General features: G+C 47.3%; 1 protein-coding gene across 1 annotated transcript; it reads left to right on the top strand.

Moving 5' to 3' along the window:
- On the top strand, positions 1 to 25,209 carry Egln3 (egl-9 family hypoxia inducible factor 3). Its single transcript, XM_032907734.1, has 5 exons — positions 1 to 894; positions 19,533 to 19,652; positions 20,414 to 20,550; positions 22,539 to 22,612; positions 23,630 to 25,209. The coding sequence occupies exons 1-5, from the start codon at positions 190 to 192 to the stop codon at positions 23,659 to 23,661; spliced, it is 1,068 nt and encodes a 355-aa protein (XP_032763625.1). The 5' UTR covers positions 1 to 189; the 3' UTR covers positions 23,662 to 25,209.

Raw genomic sequence — 25,209 nt, 5'->3', positions numbered from 1 at the left:
GATCCAGGTTTTCAAGTTTGTTAGGGGATTTAATGCAAATCAATATGCAAATCGAGAGCATTGAGAGAAAAAAAATCCAGTCCTTTCTCCGGTCACACACAGGTTAGCTAATGTGGAGCTCGCCCAGATGCTCCGCAGCACCAGCTCAAGGGGAAGGGCCAGGAGGAGGGCAGTCCCGGGGGCGGGACCATGACGTTAAGGTCAAGGCGGGGCTTCCTCTCGTTCCTCCCCGGGCTGCGGCCGCCGCGGCGGTGGCTCCGCATCTCCAAAAGGGGCCCTCCGACTTCTCACTGGGCCAGTCCGGCGCTGGGTGGCAGAACTCTACACTACTCCCGCCGGTCTCAGAGCGGGACTCCCTTCTCTTCAGAGTTTCAAGCAACTTTCCCCGCCTTTGCAGCTAAAGTGGCTCGGGGACCGTGGCTGCCGCAGGTGGTAGAGCCCCCGGCCCGGCTCTCTGCATCTCCGCTGTGCGCTCGCGCTGGGCAAGCCCTCGGTGCGTGCACCCTGGGGATCCCCCGCCTCGGCTCTGTGGGCGAGATGCCTCTGGGACACATCATGAGGCTGGATCTGGAGAAGATCGCCCTGGAGTACATCGTGCCCTGTCTGCACGAGGTCGGCTTCTGCTACCTGGACAACTTCCTAGGCGAGGTGGTGGGCGACTGCGTACTGGAGCGAGTCAAGCAGCTGCATTACAACGGGGCCCTGCGTGACGGCCAGCTGGCGGGGCCCCGCGCCGGCGTCTCCAAGCGGCACCTGCGAGGCGACCAGATCACGTGGATCGGGGGCAACGAGGAGGGCTGCGAGGCCATCAACTTCCTCCTGTCCCTCATCGACAGGCTGGTCCTGTACTGCGGGAGCCGGCTGGGCAAATACTATGTCAAGGAGCGGTCCAAGGTAGGATGCGTGCGTGTGCCCAGCCGCAGCTGCGCCGCAGGGGACGGGAAGCCTTCGTTCGGAGTGTTGTGTCGCCTTGGCTGGGCTGCAGCGAACTTTGGTTTTTAACCAAGAAGTCAGCTTGCCTTATCTGCCTTACTTGCGTCCCCTCCACCTCCCGGCCTAACCCCTTAAGCAAAAGTCCACGTTAAGGGGCTCAGGTGTCTCGTGATGATGAGCTTCTGCTGACTCTGAAAGAATTGCTCTGGTTTTGGTGATGACCTCAAGGACTACTGGCTGGTGGAGGGAAAAGATATTCCAAACACTGCGACACGCGTGTCCATGGTCTGAAGTGCCTGCTTTAAAGCCCTCCGGTACTGCCCTCCACAGTAGCTCACAGAGGCACTCTTAACTCTACTAGAGGCAAGTGTAATTTTTGCCTTGTGTCAGTTGGCTTGTAGAGTTAGGTAGGGTGGAAGGGAAGAGTTTAATACGAAAAGGTTAAGTAAGACTCCACTTCTGCGCGCAGCCTTTGAGCCCCGGGGCCCAGAATTCTTAGACTCCTCTGCCCAAGTGAAAATTCTCTCCTGTGCCGAGCCCCACGCATCGCCTTTTCCTATAAACCCATGGCAAAGTCCACTCAGACAATCTGATAAGGTTCATGAAGAGAGTGGAGAAGTACCTCTGGGTAGAAAGCTTGCTTTTGCTCACGTAGCCAGTAATGGGGCAGTGGGTGGTGATGATTTATCTTGAAAACATTTACAGGTAGATTGGCAGGTAGGCCAGTGGGGGGTGGAGGAGCTGAGACGGTGCATGTAACGTTTCTTTGGGTTAGTCTCTCTCCTGACCATGTCTTCCAATAAGATAGTCAAACCCTCTCTTCAGAGAACTTTGCCCATCTGTCGTTGCTGGTTAAGGGACTCTCAGAGTCATGAAAACTTCTTCTGGTGCCCCGCAAGGTAGAACATGGTAGCAACTGAGGAGTATTGACCCACGTAGAGTAGGGAGCTGCAGGCCACTTTCAGACTCGGAGGATGTGAAGGGACTCCGTCGCGCGCGACCTCATGAATAGATCCGAAGAAACTCTGAGAGAAAGTGTTGATCTCTAAGTGTTAGTTTGATTTGGAGGTAGTGCAGAGTTACCTGAATTCTGTTAGAGAGTGATAGTAGGGTGTTTTTTCCCCGCCTATCAGTTTGGTGGTAGACTGGATCATCTGTGTTTTCATCAGGAGTGTTTCTGCACTGAATAAGCTTGCTGATAACCCTGGGCTTCACCTCTGTACTGGGAAGCACTCGTGGCTTTGACCTGAAAGGCCAAATGACACTATCAGTTTGGTAAAGTTTCTTCCAAGCTTAGCTGTTAAAGAATTTCCCCCCCCCCCCCGAGAGGTTTAGGAATAATGTTTCCCCTCTGAGGGAGATTAGAATTGATGGTAAGTCGGGTCTCTAATGTAGTTTATTATTTAGCTTTGACTTAGTGGATGAGAAGAGGACCCTGAGCTAGAATTTAATTCAAAGGGAATGGGAAAAGTACTTAGTCATCCAGGGTGAGGAGAGCAAGCTCCGTAGATCCCGGGGTGGACCAAGTAACTTTTCAGCTAGCTGTGAGAATCTGTCCGACCCACTGAAGAGGCATCTTGCCTTATCCAGGCTCTGGCTGTCTTGACTGTTCCTGGCACAAAGCTCTCCTTCACACCCTTCACAAAGTCCACTTCTAGATTGTTCTATTTCCTGGCTAATTAGAACCAAAACCAAAACAACAACAACAACAAACCAAGTTTCAACAAACAAACTTTTTTTTTTTTAATGTAAAACTTTGATTCACTTCTGTCAGGACGCCCATGGCCTCGGGTCCCTTACTTGGAGTTTACTGGCGATACAGTCATTGTCAAGGCACATCCTGTCTATAGGGGCTACCCTCGCTTCCTTTCGCTTGGCCTGTTTTCTTTCTTCCATGCCTTTCCTCCCTCGCTGTCCTTTATTCTGTACTGCTTCCCACAGTACTGATATAGATAGACTTAATTTCCTGCTTATGGCTCCAGGGGAAAGAACCAGAGAGAACTTGTACTGATTTTAACCTTATTTATAACTTTTGATTGAGGGAATTTCAAACATACACACATGTAGACGGGCTAGCATGAACTCCCCCCAGGCTATTTTGGCAACTGCCAGTTTGTACATTTAGTTTAAACTGGTTTTTTTTTTTTTTAAATAAACTTTAAATTTCTATGCATTGCACTTATGGATTCGTACACCCTCATTACATTTTTTTTTCTTTAAACTGGACTTGTAAGGATCATTGGGTAATATGAGCGGGACTACAGAGGTGTTGAGAATAAACAAAAATATTTACTAGACCTAAACCATGGGAGAACTCTTAGTAGTCATGTCCCTGTCATGTGCGTGCATGTGTGTGCGTTAGAAATTCTCTGCTTTGCCTTTGTAGCAAAATGGGGTTTGGAGTCCCTCTGGGGAATGCAGGTCCCTGTGGTCCTGAGGAGTATCATGGCGCCCCCTAACCTCAAGTGTGGTCATTGCTTTCCAACCAGCAATGGTTATCTGTTACTGCTCCCTTCTGGAGATCTAGACCATATCCAAGATAAATACTGCTTATAATTTGCTCCCTTTTTCTTTGGCTGCCTAGAGCTTGCAATGGCTGTTTTCCAGAGAACGTGTAATTTATAGAACCGAATGTCCCTTTGCCTGAAGCCTTCACTGTAGACTGTAGAGTTGGGAACTCTAACAATAATAAATACCGTGTATCGAGCAGTTTGCGCTGCCTGGTGCTCTCTCTCTCTACTCGGCACTGAACTGATTTTACTTATTTTTCTGAGCCCCCCCCCCAAAAAAAAAAAAACAGATTCAAGCACTTAAATACTAGACCCAAAGTCTCTCACAGTCAGGGACCAGGGGCAGTCTTAGAAGGAGGCTGGGGGAGGGTTGGGGTTACTAAGCCTTGTGGTCTTAGATAATTTAAGTCACTTGGGTTACATCAAGTATAAAAACAATAATTTAAAGGTTTGGGGAGGAAGAACTTTATGACAATACATGTAAAATTCTTAGAATTTCCAGTCTTCGTCCTTGTTTAAAAGCTCCAGGTGAGGTTTGAGATTCTCACCCAGACTGGTCTGACTCAGGTCTGGTTGTAACGTCAGGCCTTCCTATTTAGCACCCCAAAAGTGCATGTGTGTCTCTGAGTTTCTGTGCAGGACTCCTGTGAGCCAGGCCACACTCACAAATCCATGAGAACTGTAGGGCAGTCTAGTTCCTTGCTAACTGAGTCTCAAGCCATAAGACACACAACACACACTATGGAAGTGGGCCACTTGAGTAAGTTCGAGGTACAAGTGAAGGGCTGGGTTAGTTTTTCCAGTGTCGTTTTTTGGGGGGAAGTATTGCTAGACTGGTTGTTAGGACCCTGACCTGGGCGTCTGTGGACAATGGTGGTGAAAAGGTTGTATTGTGGGCAGACAGGTCTGTCCTTTCCTGGAGACACTGCAGAGGACTGAACTGCGTGGGGCTAATGAATAGGAAGGAGTGTAGCCCCGGGCATGGGCTTGCTTTTCCCCTTGTGGGGCAGCTGTTTGGCCCGCCCTTCTGGTAGTGTTAATGCTTGTTGTCACTTAATGGAACTTATGCTGGTTGGAAATTACTCTAAGCAAAAATGGGATGATGAACCATGCTGATCTGATTTCTCTCAGGACCCAAGCTCAGGAAATGCAGTCAGGAGTCTCAGAGGGCTGGGGCCATAAACATGGAACCGTCATACCCAGCTGGTGCGAACTCTCTGAGTTTTGAGACCTTTATTTTTTCTCTGTTTCTGTTCTGTGTTTCTTCCCCTCTCTCCTTCTAATCCAGCCTTTGCTGCTGCTCCACGCACGTGGCTCAAGATGACTCCTTACCATGGCTGCTTCAGCTGTTAGGTTGAGATGGCCTGAAGCTTGAACGACAGCTTCCACTGCCCTGGAGAAAGCTAGATGGCCTTGACCGAAGCTCTGGGGAACTATGAGCCTTGGGTGGTGAAAGCATAGAATTATATGTCACAAATACGGTTGTCGGAGCCCATGACAAGGTGTGATCCTTAGAGAACAGAGATTTGTAGTATCTCTGTGGTCAAAAAAACTTCTGAGGAAATCATTTCTAGAACACAGCCTCGTTAAGAGGGAATCCTGTCTTTGTGGAGGGTGATTTTATGGTCTGTTGTTGAATGACTTGGGGAACATAAAGGAAGCTGTGTGGCTATTTAGGAGTTCTTCCTGCTTATGGTGATGCTGTGTCTCCAGCCCCTAATGCGTGTGTGTGTGTGTGTGTGTGTGTGTGTGTGTGTGTGTGTGTGTATGTGTGTGTGTGTGTGTGTGTGTGTATCTGGTCCCTCATTCAGGAAGAAAGGTGTCTCTCCTAGGAGAGGAGTCCTTGATTAGTCCCTGAGAAGGGCTTGTGGGAACAGGTGCCTCGAAGGCTGGGGCTGGGTCATCTGGTCATGTGGCCCAGGACTAACTGATGAACTCTGCTATGTGAATTCAGTATTTTATTTGAGATTTTTAAACATGGTTCAGACCGAAAATGCTAAGCACCTTTATGGTAGAATTACATTACTTATCTCTGTAACGGTCCTTTGAATGTCCCAGAACAATTTCTTGTTCTGACAGCTTACGCAAATTTGGTAAATCCTCTCCTGATTCCTAACTCTGGCTAGGAAAACTAGTTTTTCTTAATAATAAAAATAGCTTTGCATCCGAGGACTGTATCCTGAGAGCACACCATATATGGGAGACAATGTGCAGAGGCTTGAAGACTTTCACCAAACAGAACTGTCTGGTGAGCATCTCCAAGCACCACAGTACGACATGTCCTTCAGGACAAGACTCAGAAGGCTGCTCACCTGGGACTTTGTTTGGTCAGCTTGGTATCTGCTTTTGGCTGAATTCTCTGGTGCCCGGTAAACAAAGGGCATTTAACTTATGCCCACTGAACCCCAAGGAGTAGTGAACAAGTTCCTACTGTGGACACTTTTTAAAAAAAGTTATTTTAGCCACAGATTCGATGATGATTCTTTTGTAACCGTTTTGTGACTGTTAACTAGTGCTTCGAGATACTTGTCACTTTTCTCTGGTGTTTGTCAGATGCACATGTTCTGACGGACACGATAGCTCTGATGTTTTCTGCTGGGTATCTGCTGGGTGCCCAGTGGGCGGCTGAATCCAGAGGTACCGGAATTGTAAATACAACAGACAGATCATTTTATGATGCCAGACTAAAGAATTCAACTTTGGCAGTTGGCCAGGAACCATTGCTTTGGCTTGGATTCGTAGCTCTGTGGGTGTTTGCCAAGTAAGATTAGTGAGCTTGGTTAATTATACAGAGGATTTGTACCCTTTTCTCCTGGTTATTTCTATCTTAAACCAATATAGCACTGGCTTCGGTTTGCCTCCTCTCCTGATACTCACGTGTGGATGAGTTTCTGCCCGCGGTTTTGGCGAACTGTGCATCTCTTTCCCTGCGCCCATCTCATTGATACATTCTTATTAAGGCAAGCCCGACTTTTGATTCCTTAGAAGGCACATCGATAATATTGCCCAAGTTTTAGAGTAAACATGTGTTGTCGCTTTGATGTACACTACCTCCTCCATAAGTTCAGGTATCTGGACACTTATTCCTGAGTTGGCACCGTTTGGTAAAGTTGTAGAACCTTTAGAAAGTGGAGCTTGCTGGAGGAAGTGGGTCACTGGGGGAGGGTCCTGTGGTTTGGAGGCCCTCATATGCTATCTACTCTCACTTCCTGGCTGTAGGCCACTGGGCAGCGTCCTCACTCTCTTCCTATTAGCCTCCCCTGGCCAGGAAACAAACCTTCCCTATCTTCAGATGCTTCTTGTCAGGTATTTGGTCACATCAACCAGAAAAATAACGAAAATAATGCATGCATCTCATGTGAATCATTTTTGCCTTTCGAAGCAAAAATAACCCCCAAATATGTATAATTGAAGGGTGTGGTAGTAGTCTGAATTATTTGCCAGTCAGAAGACAAAATGGGAAACTCTGTTCCAAGTGCCGTCGCGACCTGTTTTTTACAGCTTGAAGTTGTCCGATGTTTGGAGGTGTAGTTTGTATGCTGTCCTAAGCTTGCCTCTGGTATTCACTAGTAAAGCGCCTCCCCCAGCTCACCCCAACCTCAGGGATGCAAAACCAACCCCTCCTCTTGCCAATTTGATACCTTTTTTTAAACAAACAAACAACGAGAGCTCCAACCTCTTTCATATTCATTTCATTTCATGTTCTTGTTTTGTGGGTAATTTGAGTGATTTGAATAGGCCATCAAACCCTCCTTTCACCACTTAGCCAGGGACGCACGCTGGTTAGAATTGGGCCCATGCTGCTGCTTGCTGGTTCTCAGCTCCACTGTGGAACCTCAAGTTTTCCTGATCTCCTATTCACCTAGAATTTTCTTTCTTCAGGAGACATCCTTAAGGAAGAAGAGTGGCCGCCTTTGCTTCTCTCCTTCTCTGTTACCCCCTCCCCTCTGCCTTTGCTAGAATCTGGTCATGCAGGCTCCCCACTAGTTAGGCAGTTGCCATTCTTAAAAGCAGGATGATAACCAGTGCGGTTCCCTTCCCATTGTCCACTGTAATAACCCTTGGAACCTCCACTGAATCACAGAGGCCTCTTCTGTCTGACCTCCTCTGGCCCCTTTACACTCAATCTTCCCCGACTGCCTTCATCCTCCACTCTGAAATGCCAGATCGGGATTTGCTAGGCATGGCAAGCCAGCCTCTCCATTGTCACCCACTCTATACCTCCCAGGCCGAGTAATGCCAGCCTTGGGAAGTCTGTCCTCTCCGTCTCCTGCCTAGATGGCCCCAGGACATTTTTTGGCCGCTTGTTCTGCCCCCCTTCAATGTAGAAGTTCCTAGGCCTGGAGACCACTGTGCTTTGTGTATACAGTTTCCTAAGATTATAGATGGTTGGCTATATTTCATCTTTGAAAGGAATTTCGAATTCCATGGATGTCAGTGTGTGTGTGTGTGTGTGTGTGTGTGTGTGTGTGTGTGTGTAATTTTTTAAAGCACATATGATTTGCTAGGAGATAAAGGAGTTTGCATCATGGTTTCTCACTGGACAAGCTTCGAGGGGCCATTCCAAAGGCGAACCTTAGCTTTGCAAGTTATTGTCTTCCATTGGCGAATTCTGTGCCACTCCTATATCCTGGCAGCTTCTTCACAGATCTGCCTCAGAGAAATAAGAAGCCCAGACCCAAGGCGTTGTGTCTCCAAAGGAGGTCTCTCTCAGAACATCTCCCACCCCTTGGTGATCGAATAACATTTTACATTTGAATTTATAGATCTGGGTGGCATCTCTTACTGGGCCTTAGACGGCAACCTTACATTTTATTTCATCTCACTGATTCTGTCCTGCTCTTGGGCAAGTCTGTTCTCTACCCCTGTACAGTATTCTCTGCTTCCAAGAGTACACAGAATTGGATGAAAACTGAGACTAGATTTCCCATGGATTCCTGGGGCCTGCAGACTTGTTCCTAAAGTCAGACCCCAGCCTTGGCCTGACGGTTGTCCTCAGAGGCAGAACTTAGCACAGATATCATGCTGAACAAAGAAAAACAGCTGGGTGTTTCTTGCCTGCTCCAGGATGAAGGGACAAAGCTTGTACAGAAAGTTTCCTGTTGGCCATTGGGCTCCCAAAACTAACCAGTGCACAGCTGACCAGTCCCTTTTCACCTTCAAGCATTTAAAAGGAGGCTTTACACACTCTTGGTTCTGGCCTGGCATAGCTGTGGCTCTCAGAGGTTCTGGGCTGGTATCACTATTGGCTCTAAGCACATATTCTTGGGTTTCTCTAGATGTACCTAATCTCTGGGTGAGTCTCTGATAGGCTAGGGCGAGAGCTACCCTGGGAAGTTCATGGGGCGTAGTGAGGGTCTTTTCCCAGTTCCTCTATTAGCAAGATTTCAATTGATTAAATCCAGGCTTATTTATTTGTTGCTAAAGCTAATAGGGGATAAGCTTTTTCATTTACTTGTGAGATTTTGGGGGAACAACCATGCTGTACACGTCTGTGGCTTTTCTTTTCTTTTTTTTTTTTCTTTTTCTTCTTTTTTTTTTTTTTCGGAGCTGGGGACCGAACCCAGGGCCTTGCGCTTGCTATAGGCAAGCACTCTACCACTGAGCTAAATCCCCAACTCCTGTCTGTGGCTTTTCTATTTGTGGTGATAAACTTCATTTTTGAGACTATAGTTGGAAGGAAGCTTGGAACTGATTCCCTCCCTCTTGGTAAGTCAAGGGGAAAGTAAATGGCGATGACCACAGATTGGGAGAAAGGAACAAATAAGATTCATGGTCATTTTGGTGGTTCCAAGTATCTTGCAATCAGCTGAGTCTCCGAAAACTTATCTATATATTCCAAATATGGATACCATGTAGGAGCCCAGAACCCCTAGCCCTCTAGAATAAAGGTGCCTGACTATAAAGGGCATGAGAAAGCCAAAGTTTAGGACTGTCTGCCCTGAAATATCTTGACTGGAATGGAAGGTGTGATTCAGTAGAAATCAGGGTGTGGTTGCCATTTTGCTTCCAATGGACGGCCTCATTGGGGGTTGGAAGGTATGCTTGGCAATTCAGAAGAACTTAGAATTCTTTCTTTGTTGCTTGTTTTGTTGTGTTTTGTTTGTTTGATGTCAGTCTGGTTGCCTCCGCTGTCTTGAACCCACTCTTAGCTGGGGCGGGGGTGGGGAGGTGTTCTTGAGCTGTGGATCCTCTCCATGTCCCAAGTGCTGAGATGCCAGGCTTGACCCAGTACACCCTGATTCTGTGTTGCTTATCTTGGAGTCGAAGGAAGGCAGTTTCATTCCTGGCCCCTCCAGAAAGAACAGCACTTATTTCAGATATCAGTTTCCTTGGTAGTTTGAAAGCGGTGTTGAGTGGTGGAAAGTCGGGGCTTCGAAACACTGGCTCCCCTACTTAGCTTTGTGACATCCAGTCCCTTCCTGGAGTCTGACTCTTGGTTCTCACTTTTGGTTGTGGGTTTGGCAGTTTTAAAAGTAGGTCTAGATAGAAAGCCTAGATTGACCTTGAACTTGTGACCAGGACCTTAGGCTTCTGCTAAAGACCAGGATTACCAGTATGTGGGGTCATACCTGGCAGTTCCCTACAACTTGTCTGTTGGGTCCATAGCTGTCTTTGAGGAACTTTGGGACCCATTGAATTAACTGCTTGACTTGGAGCCAGGCATCCTTATTTCTAGTTCCCTTTACATTCCTCACAGCCACCGAGGCATCCATCCCTCTCTGAGAAGCCCCCTCCTCCTACCCCTGGTAAAGGTCTTCTGGATGCCCGCCCGCTTTAAGCCAGCAGTCTGCATCAAGTGAATTCTAATTAACGTGACTGTAGACGTTCTGCGGCTTGTGAATTCTAATTAATGTGCCAGTAGCAGAGTTCAGATGTCTCCCAAACTAGCTTCATGCCCTCGCAGGGAAAATTGATCTCTTCCCTGGGATGCTTTTACTTGGTGTTTCTCATTTTCTTTTATGAACTTTTATGTTTCTTCAAAAGAAAAAAAAAATTTTTTTTTTCTGAATTGGCCATTTATCAGCTGACTTTGAAGCCAGTTTGGGAACCATAGTTTGTGTTGACATGACCTAATGAAGGAAGATGCTAGAAAGAAGCCCCAAACATCCCAGAACATGGAAGGACAGAGTAACTGGCTGGGGAATGGCCCTGGGCTAACATGGGGAGTAGGCATTGGGAAAGGAGAGGGAGGGGAAAGCCCAGGGACCTGTGTGGGGAGATGGGGTTGGGTTGTCTCTGCAGTGGTAACACAAGCCGGCGCTGCTGCTTTGCCACCAGATCTTTCCTGTCATTTCCTAAGCCATAGAGCTTGACAGCTATTTGCATAGCATTCTATAAGGTATTTAAGTCACCTTGGGATGACTTACAGAAAGAACATGGGAAGGTGTGAGTAGGCCGACACGCCACCATTTTATGTGGAGGACTTTAGCATGTATTTTGGTATCTGAGGTAGGTCCTGGGGTTGTGCCTTACATAGAACTGAAGACCTTAATTCCCCCAGAAAGCTTGGGGACAAGCTAGTTAGTCTTGAGTCTTAGACAGCTTTCTTGTTAAGCTTTGGATTTCAGCCTGCATGAGTGTTCGTGCAGTAACTGCATGTGAGCACTGCGTCTCCTGAGTTCCGACCGCACTGTCTTTTGGGTTGTGGAATCTTTGAGCACGTGCGTTTTCTTTCCTAAGCGCTGGAATGCAAAGTTAGGACTCTCCTATCTAATCAGTGTTGCTTGAAGCCCCACCCCCGCCCCAGGACCTTTTGATTGGTAGCTGTATCTGTTAATAAAGTCTTTTCTTACGGGTCCCTTTTAAATCGCCGTGAATTCCTTCCTGTTCTTTGGGATTAATTTAAGGTGGAAGCGTACAGAGACCCATCCACAGCTGGCGTGGCCTTTCTCTACTGTGTGCGGTCTTCAGGGCACTACCGGTGAAGTTTGATTTTTCTGATAAGTTTTGTTTCTCACATTAAGGAAGTCAAATGCTGTGAGTCCCAACCCCACGTTGCCTTTCGGGTGACTAATGCATTTGTTCTCCAGGGACATGTGGTAACCTCTAGGTCCATGTAATAACCTGGGTTAATGACTCCCTCTGAGAACGTGTGAACAACAGCCTTGACTCTGGGCAAGCTTCTGCTCACCCTTCCAGTAACCAGGCAATTAGACAGGTTCTGTGGAAGTGCCACCTGGGCGCTGAAGCTTTAGGAAGTGACATCTGCTAACATCTGGGCCAAAGCCTTGGGAAAGAGATGGCTAACCACTCCTCTCAGTGTCCTCTGGCTTGCTGGGCTGGCTGATTTTGTAATTGCCAGGAGGAAGCCCTTGCTGAAAGCCTTTCTCTGGTGACTGGAGAACGGCGGGGGCGGAGCCAGGGCTCCCCAGAGTCTGTCCCCTCCCCTGCTGCCTGGCGGTGTGCTCGGGTGTGGGCTGGCCGCCACTCTCACGAAGCGCACGTAGCCCTGTCACTCAGTCATCTCCCAGCTGGCCTAGAGCCAGACCTCCACGGGAAGGGCTGCTTTCCCAAACCCAGACAGCCTGCGCTGATATGTGGATGTTACCAGGCCTGTTTACTGTGCCTAATTGCAGGACTTAGAAGAATCCCCTTCAAGCCAAGGAATTAGCTCCAGCTGAGAAAGGAGTGAAGGTCGTCTCTTCAAGCCCCAGTCTCCTGAGAGTTTCAGGGCTTCCTTGGGGAGAGTGACTCACTCAGAACTCTGTGCACAAAGGGGCGGGGGGGGGGGGCCTCTCTGCGCAGTGGAATCCGACGGGATACCATTAGATATTACGGTCTTGCGGTCTCCCGTAGTTTTGTGCAAACTTGTGGACATAATGTGTGTGTTGTGTGTGCGTGCGGGGGCGGTGTCTGTGTACCCTCGTGAGTGTTTCTTAGAGTGTGGAGCGGGAGCCAATTTCTTTAACATGAAGATCTCAAAAGACGATGCTGGTACTTGGTACCTGGTAACTCTATCATCAATATCACAGAACAACTACATAGGTGGTTATCTTCGGCATAATTGCTGGTGTTTGTCTGATCTGGAAGATAGGGCCAAGTTCACCGAGGAGTGGCTGGAAAGTGAAGATGGTGAATTAATCTTCCCTTCTAGGTGCAGTGCCCCAGCCAGAACAGGAAGGGCAGGCAGACCCACTTCAAAGGAACTCAGCCGTTTGTAACACCCATTTGCAAAAGTCCTGAAGTTCCTTCTTGGTTGTGCAATTCAGGTGGAAGGGCACGCACATCACCACGCCGCCTTGGCAGTGATGTTAATATGTAGCAGTACTCTGGGTGTGTGGGGTCAGGGAACGGCGCTGGTTTTAGTGTGAGCATAGGGCATGTGAGGCGGGCAGAAGGAGTTTTCCTATGAGACCAGACCCATAGGGAACATGAGCGATTTGGAGTTGGTTGAAAAGGACTATATACCTGACGTGTCCTGGACTCTGTCATCTTGAAACTTTGGGAAGGAAAGTGGGGGGAGCTGGACACAGCCGTGCTGCTGCCCACCAAACCGCACTTTTCTTTTCTTCCCCTCACTGGGTCACGTTGGCCTCTAACCAGAGGCACTCTAAGGGAGGAAATGGAAGGGCCTGATCGGAACCTTTGATAGGGATAACAAGCAAGATGCTAAGATAACTAATGACAGTTTGAGCCCTCGCCTACCTTTGTTCTCCGAGTGCTGGAGTTGCCTTCAGCTCCTTTCTTTACCCCATAAGTGCTTGAAATACATTTGTAAAAATTCTGAACCTGGGCAGCGAGGTGGCCCACCTGGTCGAGGAGCTTGCTACCCCCACGCTTGAGCACCTGAGTTTAGTCCTGGGGGACTCACAGGGAAGGAGAGAAGTGACTCCCGCCAGTTGTCCTTTGGCCTCTGAGTGTGTGCACAGAAGCTCACACACACACACGCACGCACGCACGCACGCACGCACGCACGCACGCACGCACGCACATGCACACAAATCATAATAAGAAGAGTTTAAGAAGCCACTAAAAATATTTCTAAAGCATTTCGAGTGGTTTCTTCTTCATATCCAGACCTTCCTTTTTGTTCCATTTCATATGGCTGGCTCAGATGGTGGCTACTGTGAACCTTGTGCTGGTGACATTTTCCTAAGCTTAGAAAAGGCTTTGCATGACTACTTATCAAGAGGCCTTCACGTTAGTGCATGCGTGTGTGTGTGTGTGTGTGTGTGTGTGTGTGTGTGTGTGTGTATACACGTGTAAATGTATACGGGCACATTCAGGCTGTGCTGTGCATCGTTGAGGTCAGAGGACAAATGGATCTCTCCATTCTCCTTGTGGCTCCCAAGGATAGAGCTTGGGTAGCCCAGCTTGGGAGCAGACGTATTTCCCAAAGTCAACCCACTGCTCTCAGCCACTAGTGTTGTAGGAACTTAATTTTGGTGTCCGTGAATAACACAAGCCCTCAGTGGAGGAGGAAGGTGGCTGAGGGCTAGAGCTGCAGTTTCAGTCAGCACCTCAGGCTCTCTGCATTTAATCTGTAAAGGATATTTGGCGTTCTTTGGCTCCTTGTCAGAGCCAAATCCAGAACGTAACTTGACATGCCAGCTTCAGTTGTCTTTAACTGAAGAAACTCGTTCAGGAACAAACCTCGCAAAGACCATGCCTCTTCTACTCTGCCGGTTCCCTCCGGTCTTTGTGGTTGGACCATTGCAGAAAGCATTTGGATATCCAGAGATTTTTATTCTCCATTTTAAACAGGAGAAATTCAAGCTTAGGGCTGTTGCTGGCCGTGTAGGCCTCTGTTCAGTCATTCATCACCCTGCCCCTGCCTCGTGTGTCACCTCGTGGGCCCTGCCTAAGCAGGTAACTTTACCAGTGAGGCTCATGAAGTGTTCAAGGGGCAGCTGGCCCTGCTCACCGTCCACATTCATTGTGTGAGTTAAAATACGCGCTGAGCACAAACCGTTCTCCCCAGGTATTGACTTCCATTCCTCCGCTCACAGACCCTAAAAACACTGCCAGCACGCGTCACCTAGCCCTCCTCTACCTGAATCCCAATGAGACTGTTTCAAGCCACAGAGCTCAGCTGCGGCTCTCTCCCACTGGGCTTTTGTCCAAGCTGATGAAGATGTGTGCCCTCCTTTATTTTCTCCTGACCCTCGACGTGTCTGATTCTCTGTGTGACTGTGCTTTAGGGTAGAGCAGGGGGAAAGAAGGAAAGGGTCCCCCCCACCCCCCACCCCCACCCCATTGCTCTAGATGCCAATGAAAGCAATCCCAGATCTTGTGCTATGAGTTTTACATGGATTATTTACTTCAGTTTGCTTAAACCCATTTTTACAGAGGAGTTAGCTGAGGCACGAGGAGATTTAAGCCCTGGTAACCTGTGCCTAGGCTGTGCCGTGTTCACTGAGTTTAAACTGTTTCTTCTTCTCTCTGGCATTGTTGCCCTCTCCTCCCCCTCCTCGTTTCCCTCTTCCCCCACCTCCTCCCTCTCCTGCTTCTTCTACCAGACAGTGTCTCTTTAACAGAACCACCCTAAATCAAACAGATCCGAGGGCGGGAGAGATAGATGGTGCCCAGTGATTAAGAGTGCATGTGCTCTCACAGAGGACCTGCCTTTGATTCCTAGCACCCAGGACACTGCCAGTTTCAGTGGGATCTGATGCCTCCCAGCCTCCGCACCAGCGCCGGTGGCTTCACACCCATAGAGACAAAATTAAGCGATAATATTAAATCCACCCCCTCCCAAAGAAGAATTAAAAAACATTCTTAAAAAAGAAAAGGGAAAACATTCTTACAAAGCTTTGCTAGTATCTGGTTAGTAGCTAAGAGGTCCAATGTGTTTGTAGACTCAATTTTGAAGGCTGTTCAGCCGGATAACTTTAGTGCTCTACTGTTCTTGGCTTGACTCTTTGTTTGGCTTTTTGTTTTTACGACCGTAGCTCCCTTTGTAGGGCGGGCAACTCTAAAATCTGTGATGCTCCTGCTTCAGCCTCCTTAGGAACTTGAGTATCAGGTATGCGATTCTGTGTCAGGCTTAAACAATATCTGTATATCAATTGTGAATTCTGTAAATGAAATGATCGGATTTTTTTTTTTTTTTTTTTTTTAGTTTTGCTGAGTAAGAATTTGCATAAATGCAACTTTGCATTTGTAAAGATCAAGTTATACGAAGGAATCTGATTCCAAAGTCCCAAGCATTTTGTGTGTGTGTGTGTGTGTGTGTGTGAGAGAGAGAGAGAGAGAGAGAGAGAGAGAGAGAGACATACATATATAATACATATGCATTTATATGTGTATATACATTTTCATAAAAACATATAGCATGGCTTCTTTCTTTTTGAGGGGCTAGGAGTCATGGCATAGGCTGTCTTGTATGGTGTGACTGGACTGCTTGCCCTCCCCTCCAGTCTGCGGTATGGTCAGTCCATAGAGAAGTGCTAAGTACACTGTCTGAAATGAGCATTATTGCTGAGTGAACAGGCGAGGCTGTTAATGCTGGTTTTAAAACTGTGTCCTCCGTCAGGCTGTGGCTGGTTGCTATAGAGCATCCAGTTGAGGCCTTGGAGTGTGCATCCTGGGCTTGACCTCTGCACTTGGCTCTTTGTTTGTTTGTTTTTGTAATTCTCCCCCAGCTTCCAACATATGCATGGTTTTCTTTTCCGCTGGTGGCATTTGTAAAGTAGATTTTACATTTGGATTCTGCTATACAGTTCTGTGTTTGTACACCTCTCGCCTGAACGTGACCACGGAGGTGTCTTGAAGCACAGATCTCTGGTGTAGAGCCAGCTCGGGAACACCTGGTTCATTCCTCTCATTTCCTGTTGCTACAGAGCTATGGGGAGGCCTCTGGGGGATGGGGGTTTGTGCAGGGGCGGGTGCCGGGGTTGGTGATGCATCAGAGAACGTGCAGAATCAGGACATGCTGATTCATCTGCAAACCCAGGACTAGAATCGGGGCACAGCCACCATGCTACCAAAGGGACACGGATGTGCTATTAAAGTGCTGCAGATTTCAAGTATTGGTCAAGCCAGGAAGTTTTTGCCAATAAAAAAGCCCTATAATAAGATACCTTCCTCATTCCCATAAAACATGAAGTGTTGCAGTGTTTCCCTCTGACCTGCTCTCTGGCTTCATTACAGACTCGATGAGGTTTAGATAACAGATCTGATAAAACCATCAGTTTCCGGAGTCTGTTACTGCCCCGTGCACAAATTGGCATGGGCTTGATGACTCGTCCCTGAGGTTTGCCTATCAGCGCATCCATAGCTTCACGGTTTGAGATCCTGGCGAGGACTAGCAGACAGTTGGGGGAATGTGTTCAAGCCAAAACCCATCTCCTGTGGCACTCAGCCAGAGACCTCAGTGGTACAATTGGTCAGCAAGGTTGCGGCGGGACCTTTGAGCTTCCCGTGGTTTCCTCTCATTGTTTAAACTCGATGCACATGGCTTCTGGAATCGGAGAGAGGGTGACTTGCACTCCGGCCAGAAAAATGATTTCTTCCTTCCCTTAACAACATGTATGCTCACAATTAGAGGGGTGTCCTAGTGGCAAGTCCACAAGGAGCTGTGCCAGCGCATTCTCTCTGTTTTATACTTGCAGCAGTTAGTGGAGGGTGCATTTGTGGGAACTGTCTGTACTTCCCGCCTGTATTTTAATTCAAGCTGAGTTCTAAAGCCCGTGCGTGTGTCTTAATGTCCTACAGGACACTGCTCTCTTCACAACGTGCTGAGCTTAGATCACGTCTTCTCTTTGGACATTGGAGGACTGTGTTAATTACTTGTCTCATTGCTGTAACAAAACACCCGACAAAAGCAGCTGAAGGAAGGAGGGATTTACTTTGGCTCAAGTCCCAGGGCACAGTGCTTCGTGGCAGGAAGTCATGGCGCAGCTCAAAGCAGCTGGACACGGTGATTCCACAGTCAGGAAGCAGAGGGAGAAGGATGCTGGCGGCAGCTCATTTTTCTCTCTTCTTTAGTTAGGACAGGTCTCCCACCTCAATTAACCCAATCTACAAAATCTATCCCCGACACCGACAGAGATTTGTCTCCAAGGTGATCCTACATCCTGTCAAATCGGCAATCGATATAAACCATGTAGCCCGCCCCCCTCATCACAGGAAGGAGCCTGGGATCACAGTCGATTGCAGATGAGGTAGATGGCAGGCATCCAGACTGCTGACCTTTTCTGGGAGCAGAGCTGTTTCGGAATATAAAGCTGAAAGACTGACAGACAGCAGGCGGTTTGTTTTTTTTTTTTTTAATTTTAAGTCTGCCCAGTAGTGGGGAGACTGGGATGGTGGGGGGAATCGTGGAGTCATTGTGCTAAGTGGCTTTCATTGTTGGCCCTTACACACTTATGACCCGCTGCTTCCAGGAATAGGTGATTCCCTATGTCCTAGGGAACTTCGTCTCTTCCTCTCCGGCCAGGCCAGTCGCTTCTGGCTGCTCACAACCGCCTCTTTTTCAAGCCGCCATCTATTTGGTAATACCATTTGTCAAACCCTTATTACGGTCACCTCAAAACCCGACTTTTGGGGAGACGTTCTGGCTAAAGAGCAACTTCAGCTCGACACAGGACAGCACAGTGGCTTGTCCAGAGGCCAGCTGAGGGGTCGCTCGCTGCGAGGATTGTCAAGTACAGGTAGCCTCTGATTTAACTTAAGTTCACTGCGAAGCCAGGCCACTACTGAGCTTCTAGCACGCAGTGTGTGTGAGGCCCAGCTCTGTTTTCAGGCTCCACTGGGAACCAGCTCCCTGAACTGCCAGTGGCTTAGTTTGGGGCTGTTCCAGACTACTCCTTTTCCTCATGAAGTAACCTTGCTATTTATCAAGGAGCATTACAACCCAGACCCCCTAAATATGTCTGAAAGTATGCTTTCAAATCAGAGGAAGGAAAGCTGTTAACCTGGGTAGCATGGACTCTGGTAGCAAAGAACCGTCGACAAGTTCACTGACACACACTGATATGATCTGTCAGCTTTTCAGTGGACAAACCTCTGTATCTGGTGCTCCTTAACGCCAAGATTGCACGGGTAACAGGTACGAGGGAAGCTTGAGGACTCTCCTTACCAGTTCGATGTTTTCCTTACATACCCCAAATCCTATAATGTTTAAAAATTATAGTGGTGTCTTGTAATGAGAATAGGTTTTATATTTTGCTTCTCTACCCCACCCCCATCTCCGTTACATTTCCCCCATGAAACAACAAAGGCATATTAGCCTGTAATTGTAATTCTCAGTTAGGATTTTTCTAGGTGGCTTTCTTCTTCCACCTTGAGGGTATAGGGTTAACCATCATCAGGAAGAACATAGGATTTAGGGATACATTCCTCTGTGTGTGTGTGTGTGTGTGTGTTACATTTATTTATATGTTACATTGATCTATGTATGTCTATTTATTTATCTACATAAATGAATGGCTTTTTTCCCCTTCTAAGAGATCTCCCTGTATTGTGTGTGCTGACTCGTTAAGTGTTAAGGTCTGGCTTTCCACTGACCCTTCTCTCTTCTTGGGGTCCTAAGCTTTTATTGAGTACATGACCTTTACTCCCTTTAGAATCAGACACATTTTTGTAAGAAAACATGCGTAATTCCACAACTTGCAGCACAGCTAACCAAGCACAGTCCCTAAGCCCCACACCAAAGATTCTTTCTTTCGTTTAACCTCTCTGCACACTCTGACCCTTCCTTCCTTTTGGAGAGCGTCTCCCTCTGTGGGCCAGGCTGGCCTCGTGTTTGCTCCCCAGCTTCTGAGTACTAACGTTTACATGTCCGTGCCCACTGTACTATGCCTGCCTCTCATATCTCTGGATTCTGATCTCGTGGGGCTTGGATGGGAACCCGGAACCTGCTTTTCCACAAAGGAATATTAAAGAAAGGCAAGCATCTTGTTAATAATGTGGGTGGGTTTCTTTAGGAAGTTCTCAGTGTTCTAGAACGTGGGAATATTACCAGATCACTTACCCTGCACCAAGTCCTAAGGCTGGGCCCGCCTGTTAAGCTTTCATACCAAAGATTACCTTGTGTTAGTTTTATGTTCTGATCGTAATCCAAATGTATGCACTGTGTACGTCTGCTGTAGGAGGAGACTACCTACACTTTTTTTAAACAGCATCTCTGGGATGTCTCCACAGGCGATGGTGGCTTGCTATCCAGGAAATGGAACAGGTTATGTTCGTCATGTGGACAACCCCAATGGAGATGGCCGCTGTATCACCTGTATCTACTACCTGAATAAGAATTGGGATGCCAAGGTACTGTGGAATAGTGTATGCCTGCATGCCTGTGTCTGTGCGTGAGTGTCTGTGTGTGTGTGTGCATGTGTGTGTAGCTTGGGGAGTTATATGTTATAGAAGGTGCAGATAGAGGTGTTCTGAGTTCAGATCAAAAAAGTATGCCATTTCTAACTAGGTAAAACCTTCCGGTGGCTTTAAGAGAGTTACAGCTTCTAATAGCCGATCTCCACTGTTTATGTTTTATCTCCCCCAAACCCCCACTTGTGGAATTAGTGCCAAATATTAAGAAGATAGCTAGTTGTTCTAGTAGGACAAGTAGATTGTCCATGTGAAAAAAGAAAAGGCAACTGAGGAGACGGATAGATGTTCAACAAGATGCAGAGAGCATGGCGTGAAAGGTCACAGAAGTGCCCAGTCAATGGGGTCAGAGGGCATTTGAAGAGTTCAGAGGTCAGCCATAAATAGTTATTACAGGAGCAGCTGTATGGGGGGCGTAGATTGAAGCAGTCTGACATGGACAGTTTTGTGTGGTGCTCTGACTGTCCTATTTTGCGTCTGTGGCCTTCATGGCCGTGGGAATGGGAAGTTGCTGAACTGAAGTTGAATATAACTGTCTATAGCTAAGTCTGATCCAAAGTATGAGGGAATAAATAGTTACGGGCCAAAACCCACTTAAGGTTGAGGTATGGGTGGTATTTCTCCAGGATGGAGCTAACACATCATTGCTGATAAACCTCCTGTGAGACCAGGAAATAACTAATTATCTTCTTGGTTTTCAGTTACACGGAGGGGTCCTGCGGATATTTCCAGAAGGAAAATCATTTGTAGCAGACGTGGAGCCCATTTTTGATAGACTTCTGTTCTTCTGGTCAGACCGCAGGAATCCACACGAAGTTCAGCCCTCCTATGCCACCAGGTAAGAGGTGGGGCTCACAGTTCCTCTTCTAGGGTGCATACGAACCCTAGATGCCTGAAAACTAATGTCCTATATAAGGAAGTGCTGGGTACACCCCAAAACTGAGAGAACCTGTTTGGAGTGATGGAAATTGAAGGAGCCTCTTTGGGACTCATTAGCATACAAATTAACTTCAATGTAAAGTAACTATTAACTTCCTGTTCTGTGAGTTGTGCATACCGAGGTCTCAGTTCCTTAGAATGTTTTCCCCTGTCCTTCTGTCCCTTCCTTCTCGACCATTAAGAAAAAGTTAGAGTTGCCTGGGCTTTGCGGTCCACTCCTGTGATGCCAGCACTTGGAGGTTCAAGGGTTTAAGTCCCAAAAGCATCAGGAAACAGACAGAGCTAATGTTGAGCTGGCCCCGGTTACCATGTGTCAAGTTCTGCTTCTTTGAGTGAATTTACGGTCAGCTGAAGCAAAGAAAGGACCTTGGGAAGGGAAAGGGTAATTTGTCTTGAATTTCCTTCCTTTTCAACTCTTTCTATAGCTTAACGTTTGTCTGGGCTAGCCTCATCCATGCAGTAACAATTGGATGTTATAGTTTTTCTTGCTCCGTCCATCCATCCATGCATCCTTGAGACAAGGTCTCTTGTTGGGCTGGCTTGGAACTCACTCTATAGCAGAGGATGACCTTGAGTTTCTGATCCTCCTGCCTCCACCCCCTGAGTGCTGCAGTCGTAGGCATGGCCACTGCGTATAGTTTTTTCTGATGTTAGCTAGGGCTTTAGGCACACAATGCAAGCATTCTATCAACTGAGTAGACCCCAGACCACAATTCAATGTTCTTAAAACCTTTTTCCTTTTTATTTTTTTCTTCCCCCCTCCTTCTCTCCTCTCCTCCCTCCCCCACCCCCACCCGGGCACATGGATAAGCAGAATTCTAAAGTCAATGAACATCTTAGAATTGTCTAATCTTAATCTAGAAAGCCGATAAAAGCATTTACTCCTCTTCTGCCTTGAGTTCTCTTCCCACACCATGGGCCAGGCAGGGAGCAGAGTGGTGTGGAGTGGGGCTTGTCCTGGGAAGGGTGTTGAGGCGGGAAAGCTGTGGAAGGACGGTGTTCAGCATTATCAAGCTTAGCCTTCTGCATAGCCCTGCAGACATCCCGATCTGAGCCCCAGCTACAGATTCAGTCACACTGTGACATGCTCTGCATAAACAGGCCACGAGTCGCTGCCGCCGAAGTCTGCCTGCGGCTGGTCTTATGGGGTTCAATAATAGGACCCTGTTTTGTGGCAGGATTCTCTAGTTACTTCCCAGCCCCACTATGACCAACTTTATAGAGAAAACATTAGCAAAAGTGATCGGAAGTCCCTGGGGGTTGAGTTGGGGATGGGGTGGGGTGCCATGGAAAGTACTGTAGCTAATGATAATTATAAAAGTAGAAGGTTTAAAAATCCGAGCATGAGATATCGCCAATTACAGACCCTTCCAGGGATAAGGTAAAGCAAGTAACAGGAGCAGTGGAAAGCCCAAAGGTATCAGTACCGAACTGAGTCTTTGCACCGGTGCTGAAAACTAAAGAAAGCAGGGCCGAGGGTTAGGGTGGATGAAGCTACTTGTGAACACTTCCCTCAGATGTTGTTACCTCCCCTTCTCTGTTCCCTTCCGTCGTCTTGGGCCTCCATCTTTCTCGGGGCAAGTCTCTTTCAGGCCTTCCTAGGCAGATTACCTTTGCCCATTGCATTCTTACCCCTCCAGTCAGCCACTGGAGCCTGAGCTCTTAAGGGAAGTTTCTAGGGGTAGCATCGTTGAGTTCCCAGTGCTCGGAGCAGGACCTAGCAGTCCCCGGAACGCCTGTGTTACACAGCATTTAAACAGAATCCGTCCCAAGGAAACACTTGTACATTAAAACAGTGGTGGTTTTGCAAGTGATTTTACTGCGAGCCTCACAGAGTGAGTTCGAAGCTTTTGGTGGTCTCCAATAGCACGTGTGTTTCTTCCACAGGTACGCCATGACTGTCTGGTACTTCGATGCTGAAGAAAGGGCAGAAGCCAAAAAGAAATTCAGGAATCTAACTAGTAGGTGTCTGGCCATTTCTGCAACTTTAGTTTTATACTTTTGTAATGATGCTGTTTAGTCTCAGTCGTGACTTAGCTTCATGTATAACAATACCTAAAGCCTTGGCCTTCATGCTCTTAGAGGAATCAGAAGGAAACACATGGGACATTGCCCCTTGGGATGTCCACTCACTGTGGGATGGTTTGTAATAGACAGAAATAATTAACTTTTCATTGTGACTGTTAATCAGTCATGTCTAATATAAAATTTTGCTCATGGATTTAGCATTAATATAAAAGCATAACAGATCCTAGCGCCACTGGTTAAGTTGGTATGGGATCGTGGCTCAGTACAGAAGAAGCAGGGCTCTCACACTATCAAACCGATACGATTTCACATCGTTCCTGGCATCCGCAGCCAGCATTTATAAGCCACGCTTCTCAATACTGGCTGTGCTAAGCTGAGCTTGGTGGAACAAGCACTAGGGGCTCCACCAACTAGACTGGGGCAGGGGGGACCGTGAATTTGATGTCAGCCTGACCTCTGTAATGTCCGGCCTCCCCAAAAAGTTATACGAAAGCAGTAATCCTACCAAGTTGGTTCATGGAAAGGTAAACTTCTGACCCTCTGAATACAGGAAATGCTGTGTCCTGTATCCCTCTTTCGAGTAACTGAGCGTTAGTATACTGAATTGATCCTAAGACGTCTTAAACGGAGAATGAGAGATGTCGCTCAGTTGGAGCACTAGTCTAATGTGTGGCATGTCATGGGTTCAATTCTTTTTACTGCCAAATAAATAAAATGTATTTTTACATAGAGAAATTGACGTAACTCTACCTAAGTCATGACCTCTGTACCTATCAAATGCCAAGAAAGACGGCTTTGCAAAGTTCTGTTGGGAATCTCAATTAGCTCTATAAAAGGGGATGGTTTTTACTAGAGGAGTGGGGGGGAAGGGGGAGGAGAGGGAGACTTGATGACTGACATAATTCATCAAATTTGACTCCCTAACTTGTTTTTTCCTGTTTCCAACCCAGGAAAAACTGAATCTGCTCTTGCTAAAGACTGACGGTGGTGTGAAGTCCGCTGGCCGCATTCGTTTAGTGACAGTTCCTGAAATGTTAAGTGTCAAGATCCAAAGACTCTGTCCAGTCCCCTGCCTACCGCCTGCATCGTTTGGTTCCCTACCTTGTTTGTGGTACTTCGTGTTTTCTTGCTGGGAATGCGTTGCCCTCCAGACACTCTCTTTGCCGGATGAACTCATTTGCTAACTCCAGAAACACCTGCAGACATCCTAGCTGGCCAGCGGTTGAACGGATAGATCTGGGAATGCGGCTGTTCAGCCCAGGATTAACTCGTGTTCGCACTTTATGCATACTTCCTGGTCTGATAGGAGGAGGTTTGCGAAGAAATAAACCGGTGACAGATGCCACAAAGAGGCACCCTTGAAACCCTAACAGCAAGAAAGAGACAGATCTGAACGATTTCCAGATGTTGTTAACCCGAGACTGGACGATTATGGACGACCTGATGACATTATCGCCTCTAGAAAGGGCTGCTGTCATAGCGATCGATTTATAAGTGTCCCACGGTGGATGCTCCTTTTTCCTGGTCCTACAACCTGTTCTTTCTGAAGGTCATTGCTAAATCGATGGCTCCCTTGTCGAACACGACCCTAGCCTGTATGCTCCGTTTTTACTTCTTATTTGGGGAACCTAATTATCCAGAGAATAAAACTCGCCAGGTAGTTTGGGTTGTTTTTCTGGTACTGAAATGTGAAGTTAAATGAGAGGACAGGAAGCGTCCTGGTAATTTAGCTTCTGCTAACTGTGGGAAGAGCAAAGCCTAGCGGTATGCGATGACCACGAGTACAGTGAGCAGTTCGAGAGGGAGATGTGGTTGGAAGTGCAGACAGCCCCCTTTCATCATGTTCCCTTTAACTGTTCTTCGTTCACGGCTAAGAACAGCGTGTTGTACTCTTAAAAGATATGGAAATAAAAAGACCTCAAAGCTATCGGAGTTCTCCCACATTGTCTGCTCTGCCAGCCTCGCTTTAGCCGTCTTGATCCTTGAGAGCAACTGGTTGGTAGTGCAGCCAGTGTTGTGGAATTTCCTAGAACTGTGGGAGGTTCTCCTGCTGCAGGATGCAGGTGCCGCTTCCCCCAGAACTCTGTACGAAACACCCATTTTACGGAAGTTAGCCATCCTAGTTTTCGCTGCTACTTCCCCATCTTTCGAACCTCTTTAATTTCCTTGCTAGAATCCCACAAGCAGCACAGATCCGAGAGTGTTTTATTTCATCGTGTTCAGCCATGCAGACTTTCCAAGAAAGAAGTTGATACTTTTCCTTTTTTTTTGGAAAGTGTCCAGGAAGAACTGTCATTCCTTCCCCCATGGCTCTGTTTTGTTTTATTTCCCACCTTCTAACTTACAATGTCATTTCCTTATTTATTATGTTTATTGTCTTGTAGCCTATGATGTCTAGAGTGTTAAACACAACGAAGGCAGGGATTTTGTACGTTTTTGATCCATGCAGCATGTTCCCAGCACCTAAGCTAACATACAGCAAGCAACGGCTTACCAAACACATGTTCAATAAACTCAGTCGCCTCTGTAA

This window comes from Rattus rattus, chromosome 7, assembly GCF_011064425.1.
Source record: "Rattus rattus isolate New Zealand chromosome 7, Rrattus_CSIRO_v1, whole genome shotgun sequence".
Taxonomy (NCBI): Eukaryota; Metazoa; Chordata; class Mammalia; order Rodentia; family Muridae; genus Rattus; species Rattus rattus.
This window is presented reverse-complemented; position numbering and strand designations above follow the sequence as displayed.